General features: G+C 37.2%; 6 protein-coding genes across 9 annotated transcripts; 4 read left to right on the forward strand and 2 right to left on the reverse strand.

The window, feature by feature from the left end:
* Window positions 1-2679: 2679 nt before the first annotated feature.
* On the reverse strand, window positions 2680-5740 carry LOC128857897 (splicing factor U2AF 50 kDa subunit-like). The gene is made up of 5 exons (XM_054093718.1): window positions 5547-5740; window positions 4874-5476; window positions 4716-4801; window positions 3547-3669; window positions 2680-3472 (listed from the first exon to the last, which is right to left on the reverse strand). The coding sequence occupies exons 1-5, from the start codon at window positions 5557-5559 to the stop codon at window positions 3011-3013; spliced, it is 1287 nt and encodes a 428-aa protein (XP_053949693.1). The 5' UTR covers window positions 5560-5740; the 3' UTR covers window positions 2680-3010.
* A 4275-nt stretch (window positions 5741-10015) lies between these two features.
* Window positions 10016-13050, forward strand: LOC128857898 (splicing factor U2AF 50 kDa subunit). Its single transcript, XM_054093719.1, has 6 exons — window positions 10016-10342; window positions 10397-10948; window positions 11018-11106; window positions 12079-12201; window positions 12267-12386; window positions 12447-13050. The coding sequence occupies exons 1-6, from the start codon at window positions 10330-10332 to the stop codon at window positions 12789-12791; spliced, it is 1242 nt and encodes a 413-aa protein (XP_053949694.1). The 5' UTR covers window positions 10016-10329; the 3' UTR covers window positions 12792-13050.
* A 948-nt stretch (window positions 13051-13998) lies between these two features.
* Window positions 13999-16168, forward strand: LOC128857899 (uncharacterized). The gene is made up of 8 exons (XM_054093720.1): window positions 13999-14719; window positions 14794-14902; window positions 14960-15095; window positions 15162-15306; window positions 15366-15442; window positions 15502-15617; window positions 15677-15791; window positions 15858-16168. The coding sequence occupies exons 1-8, from the start codon at window positions 14052-14054 to the stop codon at window positions 16070-16072; spliced, it is 1581 nt and encodes a 526-aa protein (XP_053949695.1). The 5' UTR covers window positions 13999-14051; the 3' UTR covers window positions 16073-16168.
* Window positions 15163-18667, reverse strand: LOC128857900 (vesicle transport protein GOT1B). 3 transcript variants are annotated; one of them, XR_008453958.1, is made up of 6 exons: window positions 18488-18667; window positions 18224-18315; window positions 17987-18165; window positions 17843-17924; window positions 16405-16543; window positions 15163-15997 (listed from the first exon to the last, which is right to left on the reverse strand). XR_008453958.1 is itself a non-coding variant. In XM_054093722.1 (5 exons), the coding sequence occupies exons 1-5, from the start codon at window positions 18510-18512 to the stop codon at window positions 16499-16501; spliced, it is 423 nt and encodes a 140-aa protein (XP_053949697.1). In that variant the 5' UTR covers window positions 18513-18667; the 3' UTR covers window positions 16343-16498. The 3 variants fall into 3 exon arrangements, 2 of the variants coding, with proteins under 2 accessions (XP_053949697.1, XP_053949696.1); XM_054093722.1 differs by lacking the exon at window positions 15163-15997 and having other exon boundaries at window positions 16343-16543; XM_054093721.1 differs by lacking the exons at window positions 15163-15997; window positions 16405-16543 and adding an exon at window positions 17304-17768.
* On the forward strand, window positions 16698-17499 carry LOC128857902 (cytochrome b-c1 complex subunit 7). The gene is made up of 3 exons (XM_054093723.1): window positions 16698-16861; window positions 17008-17055; window positions 17159-17499. Exons 1-3 carry the CDS (start codon window positions 16822-16824, stop codon window positions 17404-17406), a joined length of 336 nt encoding a protein of 111 aa, XP_053949698.1. The 5' UTR covers window positions 16698-16821; the 3' UTR covers window positions 17407-17499.
* A 2079-nt stretch (window positions 18668-20746) lies between the features above and the next one.
* Window positions 20747-24758, forward strand: LOC128857903 (RNA-binding protein cabeza). Of its 2 annotated transcripts, none has more exons than XM_054093724.1 (7): window positions 20747-20879; window positions 20933-21073; window positions 21135-21219; window positions 22356-22390; window positions 23390-23535; window positions 23609-24105; window positions 24168-24758. In XM_054093724.1, the coding sequence occupies exons 1-7, from the start codon at window positions 20873-20875 to the stop codon at window positions 24526-24528; spliced, it is 1272 nt and encodes a 423-aa protein (XP_053949699.1). In that variant the 5' UTR covers window positions 20747-20872; the 3' UTR covers window positions 24529-24758. The 2 variants fall into 2 exon arrangements, with proteins under 2 accessions (XP_053949699.1, XP_053949700.1); XM_054093725.1 differs by having other exon boundaries at window positions 20945-21073.
* Window positions 24759-25273: the final 515 nt, after the last annotated feature.

Here is a 25273-nt window from a genome sequence, read left to right on the forward strand (position 1 = left end):
GTGCAGTTAGAGAATCGTAAATTTGTTCATTTGCAACATTTGCATTTGTTGCTCCCACCAAAGTCCAACTGACTGCGAATTTGTTTGTAATGTTTATTATGCATTTTGCTGCTGCTGCCGGTTCGCGTGTGGCACTTATGCGAACGGGTATGTGGCATGTAGTAATCGCGCAACATTTGCACAACATTGTCATCACAATTGCTAGCATTTGCATTTGCACACACACTCACACACGCATTCATTGAGTCATTTCCATTGAGCCATCGCAGTTGGTTTTTTTTGTCATGAGCCTTAGCGTGCGTCACTTTTCGCTGATTTTCGCATCAAATTTGAATTTTCAATTTTCCATTTTGCTACTCATCTGGTTATGTCTCTCTCGACGTGATGCACATCGTTCATCACTGTAGCGCTCTTGTATTACAGTCCGATTTTCGGTACTTTTGCCGCGGATATGCAAATTTATTGGATTCCACGTTGGTTAGGTGCATTCATTAAATTTTATCCGCTTACGTGTATTTTATAGAAGAAAACTTTTTTCTCAAATTTGATATAAAATCAGGGAAAAATGAATATATTAAATGTTACAAAACGTGCAATCACATTGTTGTTGTTGTAGCAGCTATGCTAAGCCCTGTCAGTGTAGGGTATATCACCGGTCGTCTTCGTCTAACTCATCGAAAGGTAGGCCCAGGAAATGTGCTGTTTCGACAGGTTGGGTCCAGAGGCAGAGGGGTGTTAGATGAGTGGGTTTGCTAGGGCATGTGAAAAGGTGGTTAGTGTCGTGCGGGGTGCCTTCACATACCGGACATATGTTTAGTATGTCGGGGTCGATTCTGGATGAGTAAGAGTTTAACCTGCTACAATATACAGAACGTAATTGTGCCAATGTTACGCGGCTTTCACAGGGAGGCTGAAGCTCTTCATTTGCTGAAGGTGGTGGTTGGACTCCGATTACGGCATTCGGTGGTCGGGAGCTTAAGAAGGTGGTGATGGTCTCCCGATGAATGTCGTTTATTGTCTGCCTAAACACTGTCTGTGGTGGAGCTTAAGAAGGTGGTGATGGTCTCTCAATGAATGTCGTTTATTGTCTATCTAAACACTGTCTGGTCCAGTAGATGTCTGTTCGTTTTGTCCTGGATCTCGCCGACATAATGGAGGAGGTGTCTCCTGACGTGCCTAGGAGGCGGCTCTGGCTCAAGCAGATGTTTGCAAGGATGAAAGCTGCGGTAGCATCCAAGCAGAAACTGTTTGCTGAGTAGTTTATTGTGTTCCTTTACTGGCAGCATCTGTGCCTCGTTGTGAAGGTGTTGAATAGAGAGCATCTGGAGGCAACCCGTCGCTATCCGAGTAGCAGTGTTTTGGCAAGTATGGAGCTTTATCCACTGTGTGCCGTTAGTTCCAAGCGACCAGACAGGCGCAGCATAGTTTAGAATTGCTTTAAATGTCGACCGGTCAATTGCCTTAAATGTCGATAGCAACATTTCTTTGCCTTTGCCCCCCAAGTGCTGCCGGCAAGCGATTTGAGCACTTTGTTGCGATTTTGGACTTTAGTGGCAATTGCGGTTGTGTGCGCAGAGAAGGAGAGCAAACTGTCAAAGGTTACACCCAAAATTTTGGGATTGTTAGCAGTCGGAATTGGTGTGTCATCGACTTTTACCTTGAGTTGCAGTTTGACCTCCTTTGTCCAGGTGGTAAAGAGGATCGCCGTGGGCTTTGTGCAGTTGGAGATTCCTCGCAGTGAAAAAGCAAGAAAGGTCGGTGAGGTAGACGATCACTTTGGCGCATAGGCCATCAATGTCATAGCCTGACGTCATTATAGTGCAGCCGTCGGCGTGGAAGCCAGGGAGATTCCCTCTGGTGGCTAGCGGAGTTCGAGATATAGAAGTTGAAAAGCAAGGGTGAAAGGACAGCACGCTGTGGCACTCCTTGCTTTATTTTCCACTGTTTAGAGATTTTGTCTGGAAATTGCACGGGCGAATGACGACCATTCAGGAGCTTTGCGGTCCAACTCTTCAGCCCTGGCGGAAGTGTTGACTGTAAAATATCATCTAGTAGCGTGGTGTGGCTGACAGTGCCGGAAGCCTTTCTTAGGTCCAACACTACTAGGAGAGTCCTCTCGCAGGGGCAGTTTTGGTTGAGCCCGCGGTTAATCTGACTGTGAGTGCCGTGGTGGTACTGTGCACTCTTCGGAAGCCATGCTGGTGTGAGGCTGGGGTCAGGTGTTTCGTGTAGAGTGGAAGTAGAAGGGCTTCAAAAGTCTTCACCACCGGGGAAAGGAAAGTTATCGGCCGATAAGAATCCCCTTGGTTGGCGGGTTTCCCAGGTTTCAGTAGTGGAACCACTCGCTCTAATTTCCACTTGTCAGGAATTATAAGAGTGGCCATGGGCAATTGAAAACTCTTGTGAGGTAGCCAATAGCCCTCGAAGCTAACCAGCAATTAAATTTTATAATGCATTTAATTCAATAAATAAATAATAAATTTATACGCAGTATTTTGTCTCTTTTCGGCCAATAATTTCCCTAGTCATGAAGATGGTGTAGAGGCCTTTCTCTGCAAACTCTTGTTGTAACCCAAATGATTTTTGTTTTTGTAAAGATATTCATTGTCTCCACTTTAAAGTCTTAATAATTTCAAATTTAAATTCCTAACCCTGAAATAATTTAATCCAGAGAAAGCATTTGTTGATGTAGGTGGATACGAATTGCCAAAATTCTCGTCTTTATTAAATCCCGTCATTTTGAATCTTGATACATTTGACACGCCAACTCGTCGTATTTGGAAAATTTGTAGTGGCGTAATAGTAAAAGTTTAGTATTTAAATTTCTTATTACAACGTTTACTTTAAGTAAATGTAATTTAAAATAAGATGCGTCAAAGCCAAATAATTGTGATTACGAGTGTGTGCGGTGACGGGAGTCCAAACCTTATGGCATTTTTAGTAAACTAGATTCATGATAATATAATCGGAAATATGTACGTTGAAGTGGTTTGACATACCACAAATCATTTTAAAATTCGCGTCGATGATATTTGTCCGGATCAAAGTAGGAAGTCACTACAACACGATCACTGAATTTACGTCCCGTTAGCGCTTGCTGTGCCTTTTGACAATCCATAACCGAATTGAATTCGACAAATACTTTACCACAACCGGGCACATCAACGCCCTCGATGGGTCGTGGTATCTCGACACTGCGCACAACTCCATATTTATTACACTCCTCTTTGATATCCTCCAAAATATCTTCATATTCTTCTTCGTCGCGCAACTCATCTGGTGTGACCATATTCAACAAGCAAAGAACTTCGGTGGGTGGACCCGAGGTGCCGACCATAGAAAGGCCAGGCACTTGTATCATCACCGGCGCAGCCGTGGTGGAATTACTTTGTGCATTCTTAGCACCTACACTAGCTCTTTGCACTATCAACTTCTTATCGCCCAATTGCATGCCATTTAGACCAGCAATAGCCTAAGGAGGTAACGTGAAAATTTATATTAGGAAAATCGTTTTTTTGTTTGTTTGTTTTAATTTCATGATTTTACCTGATCTGTTATGCTGTGGTCAACATATTCGGAGAATGCGTAACCTTTGCTCAAGCCAGTGGCGGCATCCTTTACCAAGTTAAAAGCACGCAATTGTCCAAATGAGAGCAGTAACTCTTTGACCTGTTGAAATTTTGGAAACCATGACAAATTTATTGTTAATGTTATTGATGTCATATGAAAAGGCAAAAATATGTTTAATGTTAAAAACTGCGAACTTTGAACATTTAATTGTCATAAAAGAGCTATTGCTATTCCACATCGAAATTATGTCACGCATTAACGGGAACGCATGTCCTTCCACCACCTAAAACAAAATAACATTGGGATAGGCTAAACGAAATTGTTGGCATTGATTGGTTGATTTTGCTTAGTAGGTATTTCTGAAAAGTTCCTGTAGAGATTTTTTCAAATGGCATTTGTTGTCAATTTTAATAAACTTGCCTTTTACATCGACATTTGCATGCATTACAAGTTCACTGCATCGACACGCACGCACTTAGTTTCTCACACCGCATATTGTACTCGCAATTAATTGTACACGCAACAAAAGATGTGTGTTTTTCAGGTGGATGCAGTGGGCATGGTCGATGCAACTGCAACAAAAGCGAATACGAACGAGTACGTGTGCTTGTTGCTGTGGTGTAGGATGCAACCTAAGCTACAATAACCAAACAATCAAAAACAAAATTAATACAAGTTTCGACAACAAATCTAGGTAGGTAATATAAAAGTGGTAAAATGAGCCCAAATGTTTTAAACAAATCTCTAGCTTATAGTTAATTTTACGTTAAAATACGTCGCTTAGACTCGAGCTGAAAACGAAGCTGTAAGAAGATCTGAAAATTTAAATTTGGAGCTGAAAATTGAAAACCGAAGCTGAAAATCGCTGAATGCGCTGAAATTTAAGCTGAAAGAGGAGTTCAAATGATAACTAATTTTGAATTTATGGCGCGCTGCTTGACTGCAACCGTATTGATAGTCTGGATGCGCCTAAATTGCTACAGGGGGGAAAAATTAAATAAAATTTGAAAGATCTCTTTCTTCGGAATTCATGTACGCCCGTATCCGCACTCCCTCATCACTGTGCCTTAATAAACTGTGGCAAAAAACTTTACATTTACATTATTCTGGATATTTGAGCAAAATACAGCTATCGACCAACTTACCTGCTCTTCATTCAAATAATTTGGCAAGCCACCAATGAATATTTTGTGCGGAGAATCTGGCACAACAGTGGAAATAACACCATTGGCTGCAAAAAAACAAAAAAATTAAACGAAAATATTTACTTTTTTTCCTTGACAAAGCTTTAGCTTTAAATTACCAACTGGGGCCGTTAAAGGCGGCGCATCAGCCACACCGGGCATGGGTTGGTAATCATGAGGACGTCTTATCTTCAAACTCTGTCCTTTGAAGTTTATGCCATCGAACGCCATTGCCTGTGTAGTTTCATCTGTTGAACGAAATTCTAAGAAAGCGAAATTCTTATCCAAGTTTATCTGGCACGCCAATACGGGACTTCCAGCTGCTTGCGCCAGACCCGTTAAGTGCATTTGTTGGTTAAAGAACTCCATCATCTCATCTTCTGTAACACCAAATGGTATATTGCCAACGTAAAGTCGGCGCGCCTGTCGTGTTATAGTTGAGCCCACTACTGGCACAGCGGCTTGTGGAATTTCGGGTACAGCGTTTGCCGGTATCTGGCCCGCTGCTTGCATAGCTTTATATTGCATCGGTGTAATGTGCTCAAAACCAGGTGGCGGTACATCCCAATACAATGATGGTTTTCTTCGTCGGGAACGGGTGTGCCGGTCACGTCCACCACCACCAGCAGCTTCGCGTTTACGATCGCGGGAACGCGAACGACGATAATCTCGCTCGCGTTCGCGATCTCTTGAACGCGATCTATGGCGGCGCCTATCACGGTCTGCAAAATTTATACACATTTTTGCTTAGCGGCACGCGTTCTCACGCATCAAAATTTCTAAAGTACTCACCTTCGGAACCCATTTTAAAATAGAATTTTAATTTTATGCAAGTGACTTCTAAATTATACCGTGCTTAAACGATTCGCTTTTAAATTAAGTTATCAATAATATTTAATTATAGATTTATGAAAAATGTGTAAATTATTTTACGTTGCACACAAGTGAAAAACCTTTGATTGAATTTTTTGACAGACGCTGATTGGAACAGTGAAGCGAAAACGAGCGAGACAGATATATTTTGAAGCGGCGAAATTCGACTAACCGCGCTGCCACTTGTTCCATTTTCAACACGAATGGAATATCAAAGGTGGCACCTTCTGAAAACCGTTACTTTATTTCTCACGATTTTGACAACGGCCGGCGACTTGGACCAGAAAAATCTAAAATCAAATAAACAAGACAAACAAAATGAAGGGAAATTACTTTGTTTCACTTCAGTGAATGGCTTGTTTAAAGATTTACATTAAACAAAGTAATGGAAATGAAGTGCCGTGTATTGTGGCCTCCAAATGCAGTTTTTGTGCAATGTTATGCGGATGACGTCGTGGCAAGAAAGTGCGTATGTTTGTTTATGAATTCTTGGTCTTTCAGTTTCTATTGCTTTCGTCTACTCTTCCTCTTCACAGAAGATGCAGTCTTGTATTCTATTATCGATCAATCGATAAGTTCGGATATTAATGCAAGAAGTTAATCACTTTTTGATTTCATTTTAAAGAAAAGCTTGTTTATATGCAACAGGAGTAAGAATCCCAATTCATTACCTGTGCCAGCAAAAAGGTGCTGAACTTCACTTCGGCTTTTTCCGCACTATTATAGTACATCATATGCAACATATATTGCAGAATGAAGTCTCCGTCATCATAGGAGCAATAGATAAAAAAGACAACGGATCTACAATTCCGAAATTATAGAAGGAATACTAATGGAAAATATTTTACAAAAACGTGGAGAATCGGTCTGAATGCACGAGACAGTAAATTCCCCGTCCATGGGCTACTTGAGAGGAATTTGTTCATTGGACGGCGAACGGCGAACGGCGAGGGATCACTAAAGTTATTTCTCAACACTCATTTTTCGACTAAACCGCTTTCTAGCAATACCAGCTGAGAAAGAACACCAAGCCCTTTTCGCACCTCTAACTGCTTGCTGGATAAGTGCCGCCTGACCTAGGCATTTGGCTCTTTCAAACCCTTTAATTACAGAAATCTGCAGAGATATCGCGTCGTTGGCTGGTCCCTATTTATGCGACCTGCCTAAGATTGTGGAGATCTGTGATAATGATAAAAGGCTGCCGGATGATTGCTTACGCAAACGGCGTAGCACTTATTATTAGAAGGAAATTTTGGATATTGTGTAAGAGCTAATGCACTGTTACATAAACGCCGTTGTCAATTGGGCCGTGAATTGCGGCCTCTCAGTAAATCCTCCAAGACAGAGGTCGTCCTATTCACAATGAAGCTTAAGGTACCCAGAGCCCAGCCCCAGGGGGCGCTGCGTTGCTTTCTGACAAGAGGAAATACATAGGGGTAATACCTGTGTCATCAGAGCCCTTGAATAAACGAACAAAATGAAAGGAAATTACTTGTTTGTGAAGAGAAAGTGCAAGGAAAGCAATGGAAACAATCAAGCACAAGAAATTGCACGCATAAAAACCCAAAAAAACTACATTTGTACATAGGCATTATATTATATTGTGCTTTCACAATTAAACACACGGCACTTCGTTTTCATTAGTTTATTTAGTAAAAATCTCACAAATCACAATATTTTCACAAACATGTAATTTTTCCCTCCTTTTTTATGTCTTATTTGTTAGTTTTGTATCAGTAAGGGGCCTGACGTCAGTCTTGTCAAAATCGCGAAAAATAATGTAACTGCTTTGGGAAGACGCCACCGTCAGTATTTAATTCGCCTTAAGATTGTAGTGAGTAGGGCTAGAATTTAGTATAGTGCCGATCGCTTTGGAAAAAACGGTAAAAAGGGGGTGATAGAGGGGTGTATCCTCATCTTAAAACTGAAAACAGAACCTGCCGGAGGCTTATAGTTTTTAAGTAATTTAATGTTAAAGTTCTATAATTTAGCGAAAAGTTGGTGTTGCCATACACCTGAAATGAAAACGAAGTTCGCACGCAGGGATGTTCAGTGGAAGGTTCATTGTAAAACTGCAGTATTTTTTGCTGTAATTTAAAGTTGAGAAATGAATTTGAAAATAAAAACATACAACTCATTTAAACTTAAAAACAATGATATTAAGCGTATCACAAAAAATAATAAAGTAATTAAATTGATTAACACAGTATTTTTGCGTGGAACTCTTTATCGCGTAGGCGGCCTTCGGCCGCGCTTCAAAAAAATAACCCTCATCAGTCCAACTCCGGCTACGCAATCCACAGTATTTTTGCGTAGAACTCCTTTTCGCGTGGGCGGCCTTCGGCCGCACTTCAAAAAAATAACCCTCATCAGTCCAACTCCGGCTACGCAATCCACAGTATTTTTGCGTAGAACTCCTTTTCGCGTGGGCGGCCTTCGGCCGCGCTTCAAAAAAATAACCCTCATCAGTCCAACTCCGGCTACGCAATCCACAGTATTTTTGCGTAGAACTCCTTTTCACGTGGGCGGCCTTCGGCCGCGCTTCAAAAAAATAACCCTCATCAGTCCAACTCCGGCTACGCAATCCACAGTATTTTTGCGTAGAACTCCCTTTCGCGTGGGCGGCCTTCGGCCGCGCTTCAAAAAAATAACCCTCATCAGTCCAACTCCGGCTACGCAATCCACAGTATTTTTGCGTAAAACTCCTTTCTGTGTTAAAACCATTGAACCCAAAATTAAAACGTCATATGCGTGTATGTAATAAGGAGGCACAATAACCCCGACCCCCATGGTTAAGACTAAACTTAAGAACTTATTTTTTGTTTTCATTTGCAGGCATCCGGCAACACCATACTGTTGGCATTCCAATCTTCTTCTTATTCGCGCTTAAAATTGGAATGTGATTGCATAGGCAAATGTATTTGCATTTAATTTTAATAGATATAATTAAAATATTAGCATAAAAATCGGTAAAAACACGCGTGTGAGTGTATATTTGGTGATTTATAGTGAAATGTTAAAAAATATAGAGTGTAATGTGGCAAATTATACTGATGTTCCCAAGGGCATTTTGAATGTAAATAATTAAAAAATTATTATTTCCCGATTAATTTAAAGTTATAAAGAGTGTTCCTTAACACCTCACTAACATCTCCACCAAGTTTCATTAAAAAAAACATTATAGTTTGCCAGAAATTCCAAGATCGGCACAGTTCTAAACTCCAGCCGTGAGTAGCTATGTCTACGATTGCTATTGATATAATTAATAAAAAATTGAACAAAGTCAATATAACAACATTTTTGGAATTTTAAGTGCATTGTGTTATTATGCCGCGTTTTAACTTCATGTCAATTACTATATAGCTAATTCCTACCCGACAGAAAATCGCCTCATATAAACAAGTAGGCAACTTTTTCACATTATACTTCTCACTCAACTTTTCCGTCAACTAATCGCTTATCGGCTAATGTAAACCATAGATGACTAGATGTGAAACTCTTTTTCTCGTGAGAGCGCTGAAAAATGTGCATTTTTTATAACATTTTCCAATATTGCCACACTGGTAGAAACATGAATTGGGTATTTTTGAACCAAAGGTCTGAAATTTTTAGTTTCCACACCACCATTGAGGTTAGTATTTAGTGTGCGGTTGCCCAATAACCTTATATCACTCGTAAACACCTACATATACTAAAAATAAGCACAATCCGTATGAAATATGTACATAAATAAGCAAAAAATTTATATGTAAATGAAATTATTTGAAACTGAAATACAAAAGTAATTTAATAATAATAAAGTAATGAACGCGAGAAACATAAGTTATAATTAAAAACATGACTTATTGCGATTTTTTAATATAACACAGAAATTGGGTAACAAACAAAAATTCTCAAACAACGAACAGAATAAGTTAAAGCAGATTACCTTTAATTTTTGTAAAATATCTCAAACACAAATTCAGTTCCCTTGCCTACGCTTTTCAACCATAGAATATTTACGTATATACAAATTTACATAAACCAACACACAGTTTTCAATAAAATTACATTATGTACATAAGACTAATTAAAAGTAGAAGTAGAAAAGGATATAACGAGCTTTGGATTCTACAAATTCACTTAAATTCAAATTATTACATTTCAATTGAATTAATTTTAAGACAAATAATTATAAACATTTCAACACGTCATTTCTCCATTAAGCAAAAACGAACTGTTTTCGTCTGTTATTTTTGGCGCGTTTCTTCTGGCAGTCTGCCATTTCGCCTATCAGCTGTTCAAAATCCCATAATGTGTGAGTGCTGCCAAGTTTTGAAACGTCCTCATGGGCGCGCTCTCTCTCAAAATGAATAAGTTTCACATCTAGTTATCTATGATGTAAACACTCTATAACGTAACTAAAAAAATGCATTCCCAATTAATGAAGAATACAGTAAATAGTAAAGTGGCAGTAATTTCCGCAAAAAAATTTAATTTCTAGTAATTTAACTTGTGGGATTACTTGCCAATCGTAATCAAATAAACCTAAATTTCTAAATTATACACTTTACGGACTTTGGTCGCAGCAGAGCAAATAAAACATAAACAAGAGCATTTCGGAATTTGTCAAACATCGATTACGAAAAATAATAATTGTCATTAGAGAAAGTTAAATTACAAGGATACCGCTTTATTGGATAAGTAATTAAAAAGCAAGGAAATGGGTTATCACGGTGAGGCAGAGTCCGTATTTTCACACTCGAACATTTAAAGAAACCTCTTTTCAGATCGAGACCGTGGACGCCGAGATCGACATCGCTCGCGCAGTCGTTCACGTTCGCGTCACCGAGATCGCTCGCGGCATCGTATAAGGAGACGTAAACCCTCACTTTATTGGGATGTACCACCGCCAGGATATGAACATATAACACCAACGCAATACAAAGCTTTGCAGGCCTCTGGCCAAATACCAGCAAGTGTTATACCCGACACCCCACAGGCCGCAGTACCTGTAGTGGGCTCAACTATAACGCGGCAAGCTCGACGTCTATACGTAGGCAATATTCCTTTCGGTATAACCGAAGAAGAAATGATGGATTTCTTCAATCAGCAAATGCATTTAATAGGCTTGGCACAGGCGGAGGGCAATCCAGTACTTGCAAGTCAGATAAATTTAGACAAAAACTTTGCTTTTCTGGAGTTTCGCTCCATTGACGAGACGACTCAAGCAATGGCCTTCGATGGCATACACCTTCAAGGACAAAGCCTTAAAATTCGACGACCGCACGATTACCAACCTATGCCAGGCATGACAGACGAACCTACCATTAAAGCGCCAGGTGAATTAACGATGGGCTTAGTTTGTTTCAGAGGAATTTAAAATCATTTGTTTTCTTTTGTAATTTCAGTATCACCTGGCGTCATATCTACTGTAGTTCCAGATTCACCACACAAAATATTCATTGGGGGTCTACCGAACTACTTAAGTGACGATCAGGTGCGTATTTTTAAATCATATTCAAGGAATGAGGCTTTTATTTCAACTGTTTATCAAAGCACTTGTTTCAGGGAGAAAACAGGAAAGAGATATTTTAATTTCTTCCAACGTTGGTGCTGTTGTATTCTTCTTTGGCATGTTAGGAAATTTTCAGCAATACAAAATTTTCTCTACTTGATATTTCATGAACTCCGTTATTTTTAGAGCAGAGCCAAATTAATGTATAAAACGAAGTGACGAGTGCAAAAAATTGCCCAAAATCTTTAACAAAAACAGCAAACATGTCTGGCATTTCCCAAATTCGCTTTTTGGTTCACTTTTTTCAATGTTCTTTTTATTTCAGCGTTTTTAGGACAATTCTTTTTTCAGCTTAAAATTTCTTTCAGCATTTTTTTTTTTGTTTGCCGTAAACTTATTTCTGTATAAGCTATTTAATAACTTTCTTCAAAATTCATACTGATTACTTTTCCCAATTGTGTAATTGTAGATTAGTTTGAGCCGCGCTGCTCAACGCTTCTCTACAAGCATCGTAATTCAATTATGCAGTTATATGATATAAAAAATCGTGGATTTACATTTGCAATGAATTTTTCAATGAAAAATTTTAACACAAAATGATGAAAGGCAAGTTCAATAAATCTTATATTTTTTCTCAACTGCATTCTTGGCATGCCCAATAAGGTTATATAAAATCCCAATTTTATTGAGAAACACATAGGGCTATGAAATAGGAAAACATTTAAAGTAAATTCACAAATAAAATTTAAAGTAATGGCGAGTCTACACCTCATAAAATGTGAATATTCTTGGAATTTGTGCGGCATGTTGTCATAATAGATTCAAAATTTTTATTAATTAATTTTTTAGCAATGCCTTTAAAAACATTTCATGAGTTGTGCCGTCTGCCAATATTTACCTTCGCTTTCAACTAAACTCCATATAAAATAAAACCAATCATTCACTATTTAACAGGTTAAGGAGTTGCTACTATCCTTCGGGCAGTTGCGTGCTTTCAATTTGGTGAAGGATGCTGCAACGGGGTTGAGCAAAGGATATGCGTTTTGTGAATATGTAGATTTGAGCGTTACAGACCAAGTAAGATCTGCATTGACTGCTTCTTTCGCAAAAATAAAAGTATGTGCTCTTTCCTTTTCCCATAGGCTATTGCTGGCTTAAACGGTATGCAGTTGGGAGACAAAAAACTAATAGTACAACGCGCGAGTGTTGGTGCAAAGAATTCGCAAACTAATTCCACCTCTGTGGCACCTGTCACCATCCAGGTAATAGAAACTTTATGCATAATTCACTAAATTCAATAAATTAACAAAGCTTCTATTAAGGTGCCTGGTCTATCAAGTCTCGTCGTAAATTCTGGGCCACCAACCGAAGTTCTTTGTTTGTTGAATATGGTCACACCCGATGAGTTACGCGACGAAGATGAATATGAAGATATTTTGGAGGATATCAAAGACGAATGCAATAAATATGGAGTTGTTCGCAGTGTTGAAATACCGCGACCCATTGAGGGCGTTGATGTGCCCGGTTGTGGTAAAGTATTTGTCGAATTCAATTCAGTTATGGATTGTCAAAAAGCACAGCAAGCGCTAACGGGACGCAAATTCAGTGATCGCGTTGTAGTGACTTCCTACTTTGATCCGGATAAATATCATCGACGTGAATTTTAAAAATAAGTTCAATTGTACTTTGTTTTTTATAAATAGTTATCTCTTTTAATACTTCAAAAACACCTCAATATGCGTTCTTTGTACTTTGTATCGAAAACATTATTTCATTTTTTGGTCAATCGGCAGTTTTTCTAGATGCCTTTCAGTATTATGAATATCATTATGGCACGGTCTCTGTAACTTAGATAGGCGAGAGGCATTACATTCATCATATAATCAATAAAAACCAGCCTGTGCAGGCATTGTTATTATGACGGAATTCTGCTTCCAAACTGTGACTACTACATTCTAAGTACATGATAGCAGTACTCTGGTTGGGTTCAAAGCGAGTTTAGATAGGGTGCCATATGATCAGTTTCAATATACGGTTCAAATTATGATCTCGCTGAACCATCCGAATCGGCACCAAGATACCCTATTGTTGTAACATCATATCTGGGGAATACTGAAGTGACAGTTCTAAGCCGTATTTAAATCTGGGTCGATCTTTTTATATATCAATGGATCAGCAATCATTTCCGTATGAGTATTTGCCAAAAGAGTTAAATACTAATGATGGTATGGAAACACCGACACCGTTTAAAGTATTGTAACTTTGTTAAATAATAGTTCCACGGAAAAAGGCCGATAAAATCATCGGAAAATGTCGATAAAATATATACATCGACATTTTCTTTAACATCAAAAATGCCTGAACGGAATCAATAAAACCGTAATTAGCAGTTACAATATCGGCACCATAAACACCATTCACCATATCAACGACTCGGTTTGCATTTTCGTCTTCACCAAAAAAAAACTGAATGGAAAAAACAAAAACACAGCAAAAGAACTTTTTTAGTGAAATGTTGGCTTGAAAACGAGCACAAACTTTAAACTGGTTGATCGATACTTTACGAGATATCGATTACTACAGCTATCTACTGAGAAAATAATGGAACCAAACAGTAAGCCACCAAATTGTCAATAAACCCTAATTGCACTGTATTCTTGACATTTTCAGCAAGATATTCTACTAAATATTAATTATTCCAATATTCCTATAGCAGAAAAGTAGGCACAAACTGTGTGATGAAAATAAACTTCGGTTAAAAACTTTCGGATTGTTACGCATCGATTATTACCCCTATCGACATTTTTCATCAATATTTCCATTTACACTACAGTATATAATTACCATATCTACATGAAATCAGCTAGAAATCAGCTGTATTCCTTTTATTTGTTTGCTGTTTACCATTAGTCAAATTGTGATGAGCTATGAGCGTGAAAATCTTCCTGCCCAATTTTCTATTCCATGCCAAAGAAAACTGTGATATCTATGGAGAAATACAGATCAACGAAAACAATGCCGTTTCATACTTTATTATTGCGCATCGAAGTTATGAAAGCAGCAGCCAAACAGAGGTTACCACCAAAAATCTGCGTCACTTAGGATATATTTTTCGTGCCGGTCAAACTTCAAGAGTGCAAAACCGCGATGTTGCTCTTAGCTTCGCCTATGACGAAGATACCCCAAACATTTATTTGCTCAAATTGAGTATAAAACCGGCGGATACCAAACAGGCAAATGTCTTCCTTTATGATGTGCCAAAGATGTTACAGCTGTATGAATATAGCGCCAAAAACATAGCCGCTGGGACACATAATAGCAGACATAGTGTATCTGGCGGACATGGTGACTGTGGGAGTGATCAGAATAATGATGTAGATATGTTGTGTAGTTTATTGAGTGAACATCGGCGAGAAAACAGTAAAACGCATACAAATACTTTAGTTAGTATTTTTAAAAATATGTTTTTTTTCCTGCCTAATCTAATCACACATACATTAATCCTTTTGTTTGAGTCCCGACTGCTCTTGCCTTTATTACGAAATACATGTATGTACGAACACTATTTGGAATGGCGAAAGTACCGAGATTCTGGGTGGGTTGATATAGTTGAAATTATCAGTACCGGTGAACTAATTTTTATTTACGTACACAATTCAATCTTTTCAGAAAACGTAAACTCAATATTACAGTGGACAAAATACTCGGAGTTGGTGTAATGCTGTTTCTACTCTTCTACGTTTCTCATCCTGGTGATTATCTGCTTACAACATCGCATGTGAGGGATTTGTGTATTTCTACAATACTATGAAAATAATGTTTTTTTTTATTCCAGTTAGTTATACGAAAGCTACGTTTGTTATTACGATCACTCAAAGGTAGTCCGATTGGCTTAAAACTGAATGAGCACCTTAACAATTTTTTGCTCGACTGTTTTAATTATCATATCGATTTGTGGGCCAAATTTTTGGGTAATTACATAGATTAGAAATATTATATTATTGATTACTATAATATCGTCATTCTGCTCATTCCAGATCTGATTGAGCCGATCGTGCTTCAACTTTTCGTTCCAATTGCATTACTTGGTTTAATTGGATTGTCTTTTCAATTGGCCTCGCTACCAGTTTTGATATCCATAATCGGTCTACATGCACATTGCTTTTATATATATACAGCAGTGTAAGTCACCAGTTTATTTTAATCACAAATAATAATAACTTAAATACTTATTATATTAGATTGTATAAGGTGGAAATCAAAGGCATTCAAGTGCTCTGGAAGGTGATGCTGGGAAAACGTTACAATGTACTTAAAAGTAAATATTTGTCAGCCATATTTTGTAACAAAAATTAAAGTACTATATTTTACCTTCAGATCGCGTAGAGTCACATAATTACGTCACCCGCCAGCTATACCTTGCAACTATATTCTTTACAGCACTACTCTTCCTTTTTCCAACTGTACTGGTTTATTATGTAGTATTTACGTCTGTAAGTTTCCTCAGCTTATATAATTTTTTACCTATTTATATTTTTTTGTTTTTTTGCAGTTACGGCTTTGTATTTATCTAGTTAATTTACTCGTTCAAGTATTACGTCGAAATCTTTTAGATTTCCCTCTTCAAAGGCTACTCAAATGGACTATTGGACAATTTTACGATATGGGTAAGTTAAAAACATTTTTTTAAATATTATATTTGCATCGGTTTTATTTGCCTCATTTTTTGACAGAGAGTATATACCTCGCTCATATACCCTATTCGCCATCACCTTTGTTGCAGCCAGAAACTACAGAAATACATATGTACGTTTTCGAATTAAACATACAAAAATCGCCTTTGAATCGGGTATTTTCATGTGAAGATGGAATCCTGGAAGAGGTGAAAGCAGATGATCGGATGTCAATTAAAAATGCGTTCAATCGCATGCTTAGAGGAACATTTTAACGATGTTTGTATTTCTTGATACATGGAGAAATGTGTATCGATAAAAATAATATTTAAAACTTATGAAATTTTAAATAAAATTCGATTTACATTTTATATATAATATTAAAGCAATATATTAAACATGGTATTTAACTAATCGTAGCTATGTACATATAACAAGTATGTTTTCAATGGCAAATATCTATAAATACGCAGGGAGGCGCGTATTCTATAATATGAGTTATAATCCGGCCCCCAATTCCCCCATACGAAGGACACTTTTAAGAATAAACCTTATCGTGACTATAATTATTCCCAAATAATGCTTAAAAAAATACAAATCAACTTACTGGATATTTTTATACAAAAACGCTCTTTAAATTTAAGCTCACGGATGAATAAACTATATTAAAATTATCCTTAGCAGAGATTATTGGAGTTCTACTATACCGTCGTTCGATTTGCGTCCCCACCGAGTTTTTGTACAAGCTATAAGAGAAGAATAAAAAAAAGTTAAAGGACGTAAATAAAATTAAAGTATATGAAATGCAATATAATTAGTACATCCCAAACTCAAAAATTACAACCCTGCAGTCAATCTACTACCGATTATCTGACAAATAGCATCTTTTACTGTCAGTTGTCACACGTTGCTTATACAAGTGAGTGAGTGAAACAGCGCTAGCGCACCAACATATTCTAATTTATTTCAGAGTCCTATAAGCTCGTCTGAAGAAGATTTGTGGAAATCTCTAAATTCGTGCGAAATGTCGGGATACGTTGCCAGAAAAGGTCCCTTGGTCTTCTGTAAGTACCCATTAGTTGTTCAGTGATCAAAAAAATATTTGATAACTGTAACTTATAAGAAATATATAAAACCAGGCGACCATTTGATTACGTAAATTATATCTATATTTCTGGCACTAAATAAGAATTTATTATCTATTTTTCAGCAAACTTGGGTAAATGGGCGTACAACTTGTCTGGTTTCAATCAATATGGTGAGTAATGTCAAATAATGACTAGAATAAATTTGTTGCTCAATAACTAACCTGCAATTGCATACGCAATACCCCCGGCCACTATATTCACAAACTCAAATAGGTCTACACCGTGATGATTGTCTCTACGAGAACGAAGACGTAAAAGAGGCTGTGCGACGTCTACCACGCAAATTGTATGATGAACGTAATTATCGTATTATGCGCGCTCTGCATTTGTCCATGACGAAAACACTTTTGCCCAAAGAACAATGGACCAAATATGAAGAGGACGTTAAATATCTGGAACCCTACTTAAAGGAGGTGGTTAAAGAACGTGAAGAACGCGAAGAATGGACAAAAGACCATTGAAACGTTAAGTGCGTGATTTTTATTTAATGTTAAACAAGATACGATTTATTTGGAGATGTGTAAATTAAAGAAAAATAAACTAATAAATTGAAATCTCTGTGAATAGTTATTTTGAAAATGGATTTATATAGATTACTTCGGTTAATCAATGCAGAGACTTTAGTGAATCGTTGTTAGTCGTTGCCACGACAGTGGGTTCTACGTAACGACCCGGATTTACATCCGGCCACGGACTGCCACTTCAGCAGCATTCCCCGTACATGTATGGGGACTGTTTATCCGCTGTCTACCGCTTCAACAACAACAAATGTTGGTATGTTTGAAAACAAGCAGTTTTTTCTGAATGTTATTAGTTTCGAGTCCTAAAAAACTGTCGCTGTTTACCTCAAAATCTCCAATTTTGTTTGAAAAATATTTGCGATTAACCACTACTTACCTTTTGAATTACAGGTGTATTTAGAACAGAGCCTAGAACTGGCACTCTTCCTAAGAAGTTGACTGCCACCGGGAAGAATCCGCTGAAATTTCCAAAGACATGGTTAAAATTAAGGTATTAAAACAGAATCAAAGTAATATGTACCTAAATAACACAAAGAATCCGTATAGCTCAATGATCATTCCAATCATTGGAAAACCAAGAAGTACAACGAAAATCCCGCCAAAAAACGCAGTGGTACCTTTAACTTTGTGTCGTTGAAAGAAAAACCTAAATGTACGTTGTACTCCAATTACACAGGCAAGACCACTCAGGAAGAGCAACTAAACAAAACAAAAAAAACACTATAAATTATGCTTGTTTTTAGGCAAAAATATTCACGTTTCCAATAGCCAGCAATCCTTTATCGAACAGAAATAGCACACCCAAAAATAGGAATGAGACACCAAAGCCAGCCAGACCTATTCCAATTTCTGTAATAAACAGAAAAACAAAGCGCAAATGAACGTCCAGTCGAGTATAAAACGTACCAAGCCAAATTGAACATACATATTAAATTATTCATGTATTGGAATATACAAAAAACATGAAAATCTAAATGACAATTGGTACGCGCCTTTGCACTCGTAGAAAAATTTGACTTACTCTGTAAATCTGTAATTTCAATCATTATGCTACTATTCTTATATAAAACACAATTTTTTCCTACAATCAAAATTGTTACAATAAATTAGTATAATAATCGTTTTTTCGGCAAATATTTGATCACTTCCACGTAAACCGATTTTTCTTTTTGGTTGTGCGAACAGCTGACTGGCATTTCGCATGACATTCTGATTTGCTTTTTGACATATAACTTTATAACGTTTTTGAATACTACTAAACATAACATAGCAGAAAGAGAAAAGGTCCCTTTCTTAGCTTCTTTATATTTTCTTAGCTTTGGTAAGCTAAATTTGGTTTCTAACATTTTTTGTTAATGGTAACTTTTTGATTTGATTATTATTATTGTAAGAGGGTTTAGCATCCCGAACTAAAAGATCGACTGTGGCCCCTTCAGCGATTAGGAATATTTCTCCAAGCACAATATCCTCCATACATTGTAGTATTTATCATATTTTATTGTATTTTATTTGCCCTCTAGTAAAATATGTTTACTCAGGTTTTTGCCGCTCTTATGCACCAGAGCTAGCACATATTGGGCGGTTTTATCTTCCTCTCTACAGAACCTATAAGTTCTATTGGAGTATATTCGCTGGTTATTAAGAACATAATTGAGTCTACAATTATTCCTCCCAGCCTAAAACTATTCGTATATAATTCCAAGCAATCTTTAAATGGGTTTAGATTAAAACTAGTTACCATTCATTTTGATTGCGAAAACCCCTGTAAATTGGTCCAAAAAAATGGCCTTGAACAGAATGTAACTCAATAGTTAGGTTTCAACTGATCGCTTGAAGTGTTATAACTTTTTTGTTTACAAATTTAGAAAACATTTTAAAAATAAACTTTTAATAAAAAACAAACAAAAAAAAAACACATTTCGGTGGTTTTTAGAAGGGTAAATCAAAAAATTGTTTATGGTGCCAAAATCCTCTCAGCATAAGACGGGGGATGTAGGAAAACAGACCGAAAGCCAACAGACCAATCGATTTTTTTCCAGCTAATTCTACATACCGGAATGAGTCGAATTCAACTTCGCTTAGATGCAATTAGTGTAATTGTGCAATAGTGCATTTAGTTGGTACCATTTTAAAACTTGTTCAGGTTGTAAGACACATAGGGAGGGTGCCGCACGGTTTGTGGCATATATTGCTCTCGCCATCAAGCCCTCTCCATGCCTTCTAACTCACGCTAAGTGCCGGTGCCTTCTCTAAGCATTCCAAATGGAGTCTCAAGCAATTGTCTGAGCTCACTAGAGCTCCCTCTCTGGGCTTTGTAAAGTGTTACAATAATAACAATAATAAACCAAGAAACTTAGTCTGACTGGGCGTTTAACTAGAGTTAAGACAACGTTAATACGTCCTACTAAACTGCATGCGGAGTTTAAACTTGGTTTAAACGTCAAAGAAAATATGGGCCATAAAAATATGCAGTTTGGGGCTTTCACAACAAATTCGTTAAAGTTGAATTCGTCGTTCGTTTTCTAAATCTTAATGTTCTCAAGCAGATAGTATAAAGCCTAACATGCCTACCCTTCATTAATTTTAAAATTGTAATATTTTACAATAATTCTTAAGTATAATTTCTATGTCTAATGACAAATAAGCATTTCTAATGTATAACAACACAAACGGCTGAGGTACTGACAAATTTCGTAAATATATTCCCAGCAAATCGTAAAAATTTTATTCGGTAAATCAGAATAGGCGTCAAAAGTTATCGAATAAAGAATACCACTTTAACGATACCAGTGTGAAAGCCCCTATTGAATTTTTCATATCTTCATCACCAATGATCAATATAAACGGAAATTTAAAAAAGATAGGCTTTTGAAAAACTTCTTAAAATTTATAAACAAATAAATTAAAAAGACTATTTAGTCATATCTCAGTTCCTTTAGTAAATTAATATGCGAAATATCATTAATATTTTTCAAGTAAAAATCTTGAGAACATTTCCCTTTCTTTTTAATTCTATATATTTCTCCTCCAAACATTTATGAATAATTAATATTTTCAAGAAGTTTTTTACGCTGATTATAATTATCTTCCATCGATTTATCAACAAGTATATAATGCAATCTTTAGTTCGTCAAAGCAATGTTTCAAACAATATTTGAAACAATGTTACGGCAGCTATCAACCATGTTTGTAATTTAGGCTTAAAACTATATACTTCGTGTATGTCGTTCTTTAAGGACTGCTATGTTGGTTCACAAAGCAACCCTGTGTGCGGCGAAACGCCATTTTTCAATCAATTCAGAAGAAATTTTCTTGTGGCGTGGTTAGCGATAGTTCCCTAGCAAAAATTGTTATTCGTAGAGAATTTAGAAAATACACATTGCTGATATTTGTTTAAAAACTGAGAATGGATAGTAAGTATACTTTTAAAGCGAAAAATTGGATAGGTGTTTCAATATTTGTGTTGATTATAATGCAGGAGGTGGTTATGGTGGCGCTGGTGGCGGAGGAGGTTACAATAACTTCTCCGTACCACCGCCAAATTTCCAGCAGCAGATGCAACCAAAAAGTGGTGGTTACAATGACCAATCTTCTTATAATAAAGGAGGTACAACATATTGATGATAACTATGAAAAAGGAACAAAATTTGAAAAAGAAATTTTTTTAGGTTATGATTCTGGTAGCCGAGGAGGTGGTGGAGGCGGTGGTGGTGGTTGGAACGACCGCGGAGGTAGCGCAGGCGGCGGTTATGGGTATGTATCTATTACCTTTTTTTTCATAAATTTCTGATGAGAAAGAACTTCACAAGCTAAGGTCCATTGAGAAGCTTATTCCTCGATTTATATACACAAAATGAGTTGCTACTGTTTAGACGTTTGTATTTTTTGTTGACTATGGTCAAATGGAAAAGTGTTTTTTTAGGGTATTCTGCTGATCGATCATCATGTATGTATCTTTCAAAGTAAATTTGTATTACGTTGATGAAATATATGGGGATTTTTGCTTCTCGACTGTTATTTCGATATGTTAAATCCGCCTGTAAGATTATAAAGGCCCACTTAAAGAAAAACATTTACTGCTAAGTAGGCTGCTATTCTTATCATACATCGACAACGAAATGAATGGGGTTTATGCAAAAATTCAAGGATACAAACTATCATATATAATACGTCTGTATTCGAAAATATTGCATTTGAATTGTTTAGAGAGTTAATAAGTTAACATTGAATTTTTTTTTGGTCTTTAAATAATTTCTGAAATCATTCATTAGAGCTGGCTATGTTAAGATATTTTCCTTATAAAATCCCAAAGGTCGCTGCGTGCTTCTAATGAAGGATTCTTACAGTGGAGAAGCAATAAATTCCCTTATGTACATTTTTTTAAAGCTCTTGATTTTTTTGTTTCAATACCATTGTTTATGAAACTTTTTTAAAAGTAATTTTAAGGCATAAAGGTGTAATACAGTCAACGATATTATTTATATTTCGACCGAAACAACTATCAATGAAAAGCTCACATGCTCTGGTTACTAAATCGTAGTAAATGGTTTAATTTGTTGCTGTATCATGAATAGCAGGAACTAGTATGAAATTACTTCAATTCCGGTGTGTTGTTGATTAGTTGGGTATGGTAAATAATCAGAAGATTTAAACTGTGTTATATTAATATCTACGCCATATGATGGATCATCAACGATTGACTGCGCAAATGGGAAAATAATGGTGGGATATTATAAAATATTCACAGATCTATATTATCTGACAGGCGGCTTGAAAATGGTACTTGCTTGTGTATGCGATGTAATAGATTTAAAAAACTTCTCAGTAACAACCTACACACTGCAAATCACAGAATGCACATTTAAATGAGTCTTGATATCCTATTTTAGAAATGGAGGCGGCAGCAAGGACGGCTACAATAAAGGTAAAATAAAAGCAAGCCAAATTGCAAATGAGTAAAGTATAAATCAATTCATTTACTACTTACAATTCTTAACTCTGCGATTTACGTAAAATTTACTGTATGACTAGTGTTTTCATTGCGTATTGAATCAGAAGTCTCAACTATAAAGAGTGTGCAAAAATATCGCTTTGTGAGGGTTAATACTGCCAAGTGTGCAGTCAAATGAAGGCAGAAGGATATGCATTTTTTTGTTTTTGTTATGTGTAAAGTTACAACAATTGCCTAAAGTTCATAGCAACGTGTGTGTGTGCACTGAGTATGTGGTAGCTTTAATTTAAATACACAAATGGTGTAAAATTCTGATCAATAAATATTGATCTTGGTTGGTATACATAAAGATCATTGTATTAATTTTTAAGTGTTTGGAAATATTGATAGGGGTTGTAAAAAATGTCAACAGCTGTTGACGCAAGTGAAAAAGGTTAAACTTTGTTTTATGTTTTTTTTTTCCTTTTTAATGCTAAGATTCGAAACAACATACAAAGGTTTATAAGCTTCAAATCTCAAAAAAAAAAAAATTCTTCCTGAGTAACAAAAATGAGTTTTAATGCCAAAATGTCTAGATACATTTCTTTTTACACACAATGCGTCCAAACAAGTTCCAATAAGTGCATAAGTTTAGGGTACTTAACCATGGTTGATATTCTTATGGAAACCTTCAAAAATGTGCCTATCTAAGTAAAAATTTATGAACAATACTCCATTTTTTTTTGGTTTATCTGAAATGTCTTATACGCGTACCCGAAACTAAAACTGAATCACACTATTCTTCGTTCAAGTTTCAAATGTGTTCTCTTCTGTATGGTCATACACTCGCATATTTTCTAAAAATTGTATAGTACATTGAAATAGTGGTTTAAAAGTAGTTTGCAAAACAAATTTAGCGTTCAATCCCATATTTCATAGTTCAAGAAACTTATTTGAGAGTAAAACTTGCTAAAATTAGATATGTAATTTTAGGCGGTTTTGGTGGCAGTAGCGGCGGCGGCGGCGGTAGTGGCAATGAAATGATAACGCAAGAAGATACGATTTTTGTCTCAGGAATGGATCCTGCAACCGATGAAATGGCAATCGAATCCCATTTCGGCGCAATCGGCATAATAAAGGTAGGTTTCCGAACTGCCTGTTTTATCACCTCATAATTCACTAAAATTGTATATTCTATTCATTATCTTGCAGAAAGATAAACGTACAATGAAGCCAAAAATTTGGTTGTACAAGCATAAAGAAACGGGCGTTTCCAAAGGTGAAGCTACTGTAACCTACGATGATACAAATGCCGCTCAGTCGGCTATTGCTTGGTTTGATGGTCGCGATTTCAATGGTTGCACGATTAAAGTTTCGTTAGCTCAACGTCAAAACAACTGGAAAGGCCGTGTTGGTGGTGGTGGCGGTGGTGGTTTTGGTGGTCGCGGTGGCCCTGGTGGTGGTCGTGGAGGAGGTGGTGGTGGCGGCGGTGGCCGATTCGATCGTGGAGGCGGCGGTGGTGGCGGGCCAGGCGGTGATTATGATTCGGGCCGCGGCGGTGGCAGCGATCGTGGCGGTCGTGGCAGGTTAGGTAGTGCCGGAAATGGCGGCGGTGGTGGTGGCGGCAGTAATGTACCACAACGCGAAGGAGACTGGAAATGTAGTAGTTGTAACAATACAAACTTTGCCTGGCGTAACGAATGTAATAGGTAGGTTCAAAGCACTATATGGCTTGCTCTTCAGAATAAAATTAATACATTGTTATACGTAGATGCAAAGCGCCGAAAAGTGATGGTGAAAGTGCCGGAGGTGGAAGCGGAGGCGGTGGCTATGGTAATAGTGGTGGTGGTGGTGGTGGTTATGGCGGTGGCGGCGGCGGTGGAGGTTTCGGCAACGATCGCGGCAGTGGTGGTGGCGGTTATGGTAATAATGAACGAGGAGGTGGGGGCGGCGGATATGGAAACAGAGACCGCGGAAGTGGTGGTGGCGGCGGAGGTGGCTTCAACCGATTTGGTGGTGGTGGTGGCCGAGGTGGCGGCGGTGGAGGTGGCCGCGGAATGGGCGGTGGTCGTCGCGATGGTGGCGGTGGCCCTGTTAGAAGCGATGGAGGCAATCGGCCTAGACCCTACTAAATATGTGGATCGTCATGAGTTTTTAAGTTATATATGTATTTTAGAACACTTTTTTAAGTAATTCATATGTATCGTAATATGATTACAATAATTACAGCAATTCAAATATCAGCAGTTCACAATGAAAGTAAAAAAAGATGTATTAAAAATAATAATGACAAATGTATATTACAGTTCAGAATTTTTCGGAATAAACAGACGTCATAATGTTTTAATTTTAATGAACAAAAATATTTTTTTACTCAATGATTAGCCTCGAAAAAGTTAACGACTGCAAGATTTCTCGGTGTGGACGCAAAATGCCTAGCCTGGAAGGAATAAAAAACATCACTAAGAAGTAATATGTAATGCCAGAAAGTGGAATTCATTCAAATTGGTGCTGCATTCAAATGCCTTTACTAAAGATCTTTCCAAAAGTTCGCTGATAGGAACCAATATTGGAAACACGTGGCACATAACTTACTACACAGTCGGTTCTACGTTACCGGTGCGACTCGGATTTGCATTATTCAGTCAAGGACTATCACACTGGGGACCGTTTATGATGGTACAACAGCAAAATAGTCCACCTATGCTCTACGATTGATAAGCGTCGATTCTTCGTAGAAAAAATTAACTTTTTACTGAGATAAAAATAAAAGCTAATGATTTCTTAATCTCTGAGAAACGCTTTGAGCAGTTTTTAAGAGAAGCCAACCAAATTCATAATTGCAGAATTAAAAAAATGTAGGCAATAACAGCTTTA

Source organism: Anastrepha ludens, chromosome 3 (genome assembly GCF_028408465.1).
Source record: "Anastrepha ludens isolate Willacy chromosome 3, idAnaLude1.1, whole genome shotgun sequence".
NCBI lineage: Eukaryota > Metazoa > Arthropoda > Insecta > Diptera > Tephritidae > Anastrepha > Anastrepha ludens.

Coding starts and splice junctions, on each gene's coding strand:
- LOC128857902 (XM_054093723.1), top strand. CDS start 16,822: ATGTCGGGATACGTTGCCAGAAAAGGTCCCTTGGTCTTCT. Junction 16,862..17,007: donor AAAAGGTCCCTTGGTCTTCT/GTAAGTACCCAT, acceptor TCTATTTTTCAG/CAAACTTGGGTAAATGGGCG. Junction 17,056..17,158: donor GTCTGGTTTCAATCAATATG/GTGAGTAATGTC, acceptor AAACTCAAATAG/GTCTACACCGTGATGATTGT.
- LOC128857898 (XM_054093719.1), top strand. Junction 11,107..12,078: donor ACTACTTAAGTGACGATCAG/GTGCGTATTTTT, acceptor ACTATTTAACAG/GTTAAGGAGTTGCTACTATC. Junction 12,202..12,266: donor ATTTGAGCGTTACAGACCAA/GTAAGATCTGCA, acceptor CTTTTCCCATAG/GCTATTGCTGGCTTAAACGG.
- LOC128857897 (XM_054093718.1), bottom strand. Junction 3,670..4,715: donor ATTATTTGAATGAAGAGCAG/GTAAGTTGGTCG, acceptor AAATTTCAACAG/GTCAAAGAGTTACTGCTCTC. Junction 3,473..3,546: donor ACCACAGCATAACAGATCAG/GTAAAATCATGA, acceptor TTACCTCCTTAG/GCTATTGCTGGTCTAAATGG.
- LOC128857899 (XM_054093720.1), top strand. CDS start 14,052: ATGAGCGTGAAAATCTTCCTGCCCAATTTTCTATTCCATGCCAAAGAA. Junction 15,096..15,161: donor TTTGTGGGCCAAATTTTTGG/GTAATTACATAG, acceptor TGCTCATTCCAG/ATCTGATTGAGCCGATCGTG. Junction 15,792..15,857: donor TGGACAATTTTACGATATGG/GTAAGTTAAAAA, acceptor ATTTTTTGACAG/AGAGTATATACCTCGCTCAT.
- LOC128857900 (XM_054093721.1), bottom strand. CDS start 18,512: ATGATTGAAATTACAGATTTACAGA. Junction 18,316..18,487: donor TGAAATTACAGATTTACAGA/GTAAGTCAAATT, acceptor TGTTTATTACAG/AAATTGGAATAGGTCTGGCT. Junction 17,769..17,842: donor ATACACCTGTAATTCAAAAG/GTAAGTAGTGGT, acceptor ACAGTTTTTTAG/GACTCGAAACTAATAACATT.
- LOC128857903 (XM_054093724.1), top strand. Junction 21,074..21,134: donor ATCTTCTTATAATAAAGGAG/GTACAACATATT, acceptor AAATTTTTTTAG/GTTATGATTCTGGTAGCCGA. Junction 23,536..23,608: donor GCGCAATCGGCATAATAAAG/GTAGGTTTCCGA, acceptor ATTATCTTGCAG/AAAGATAAACGTACAATGAA.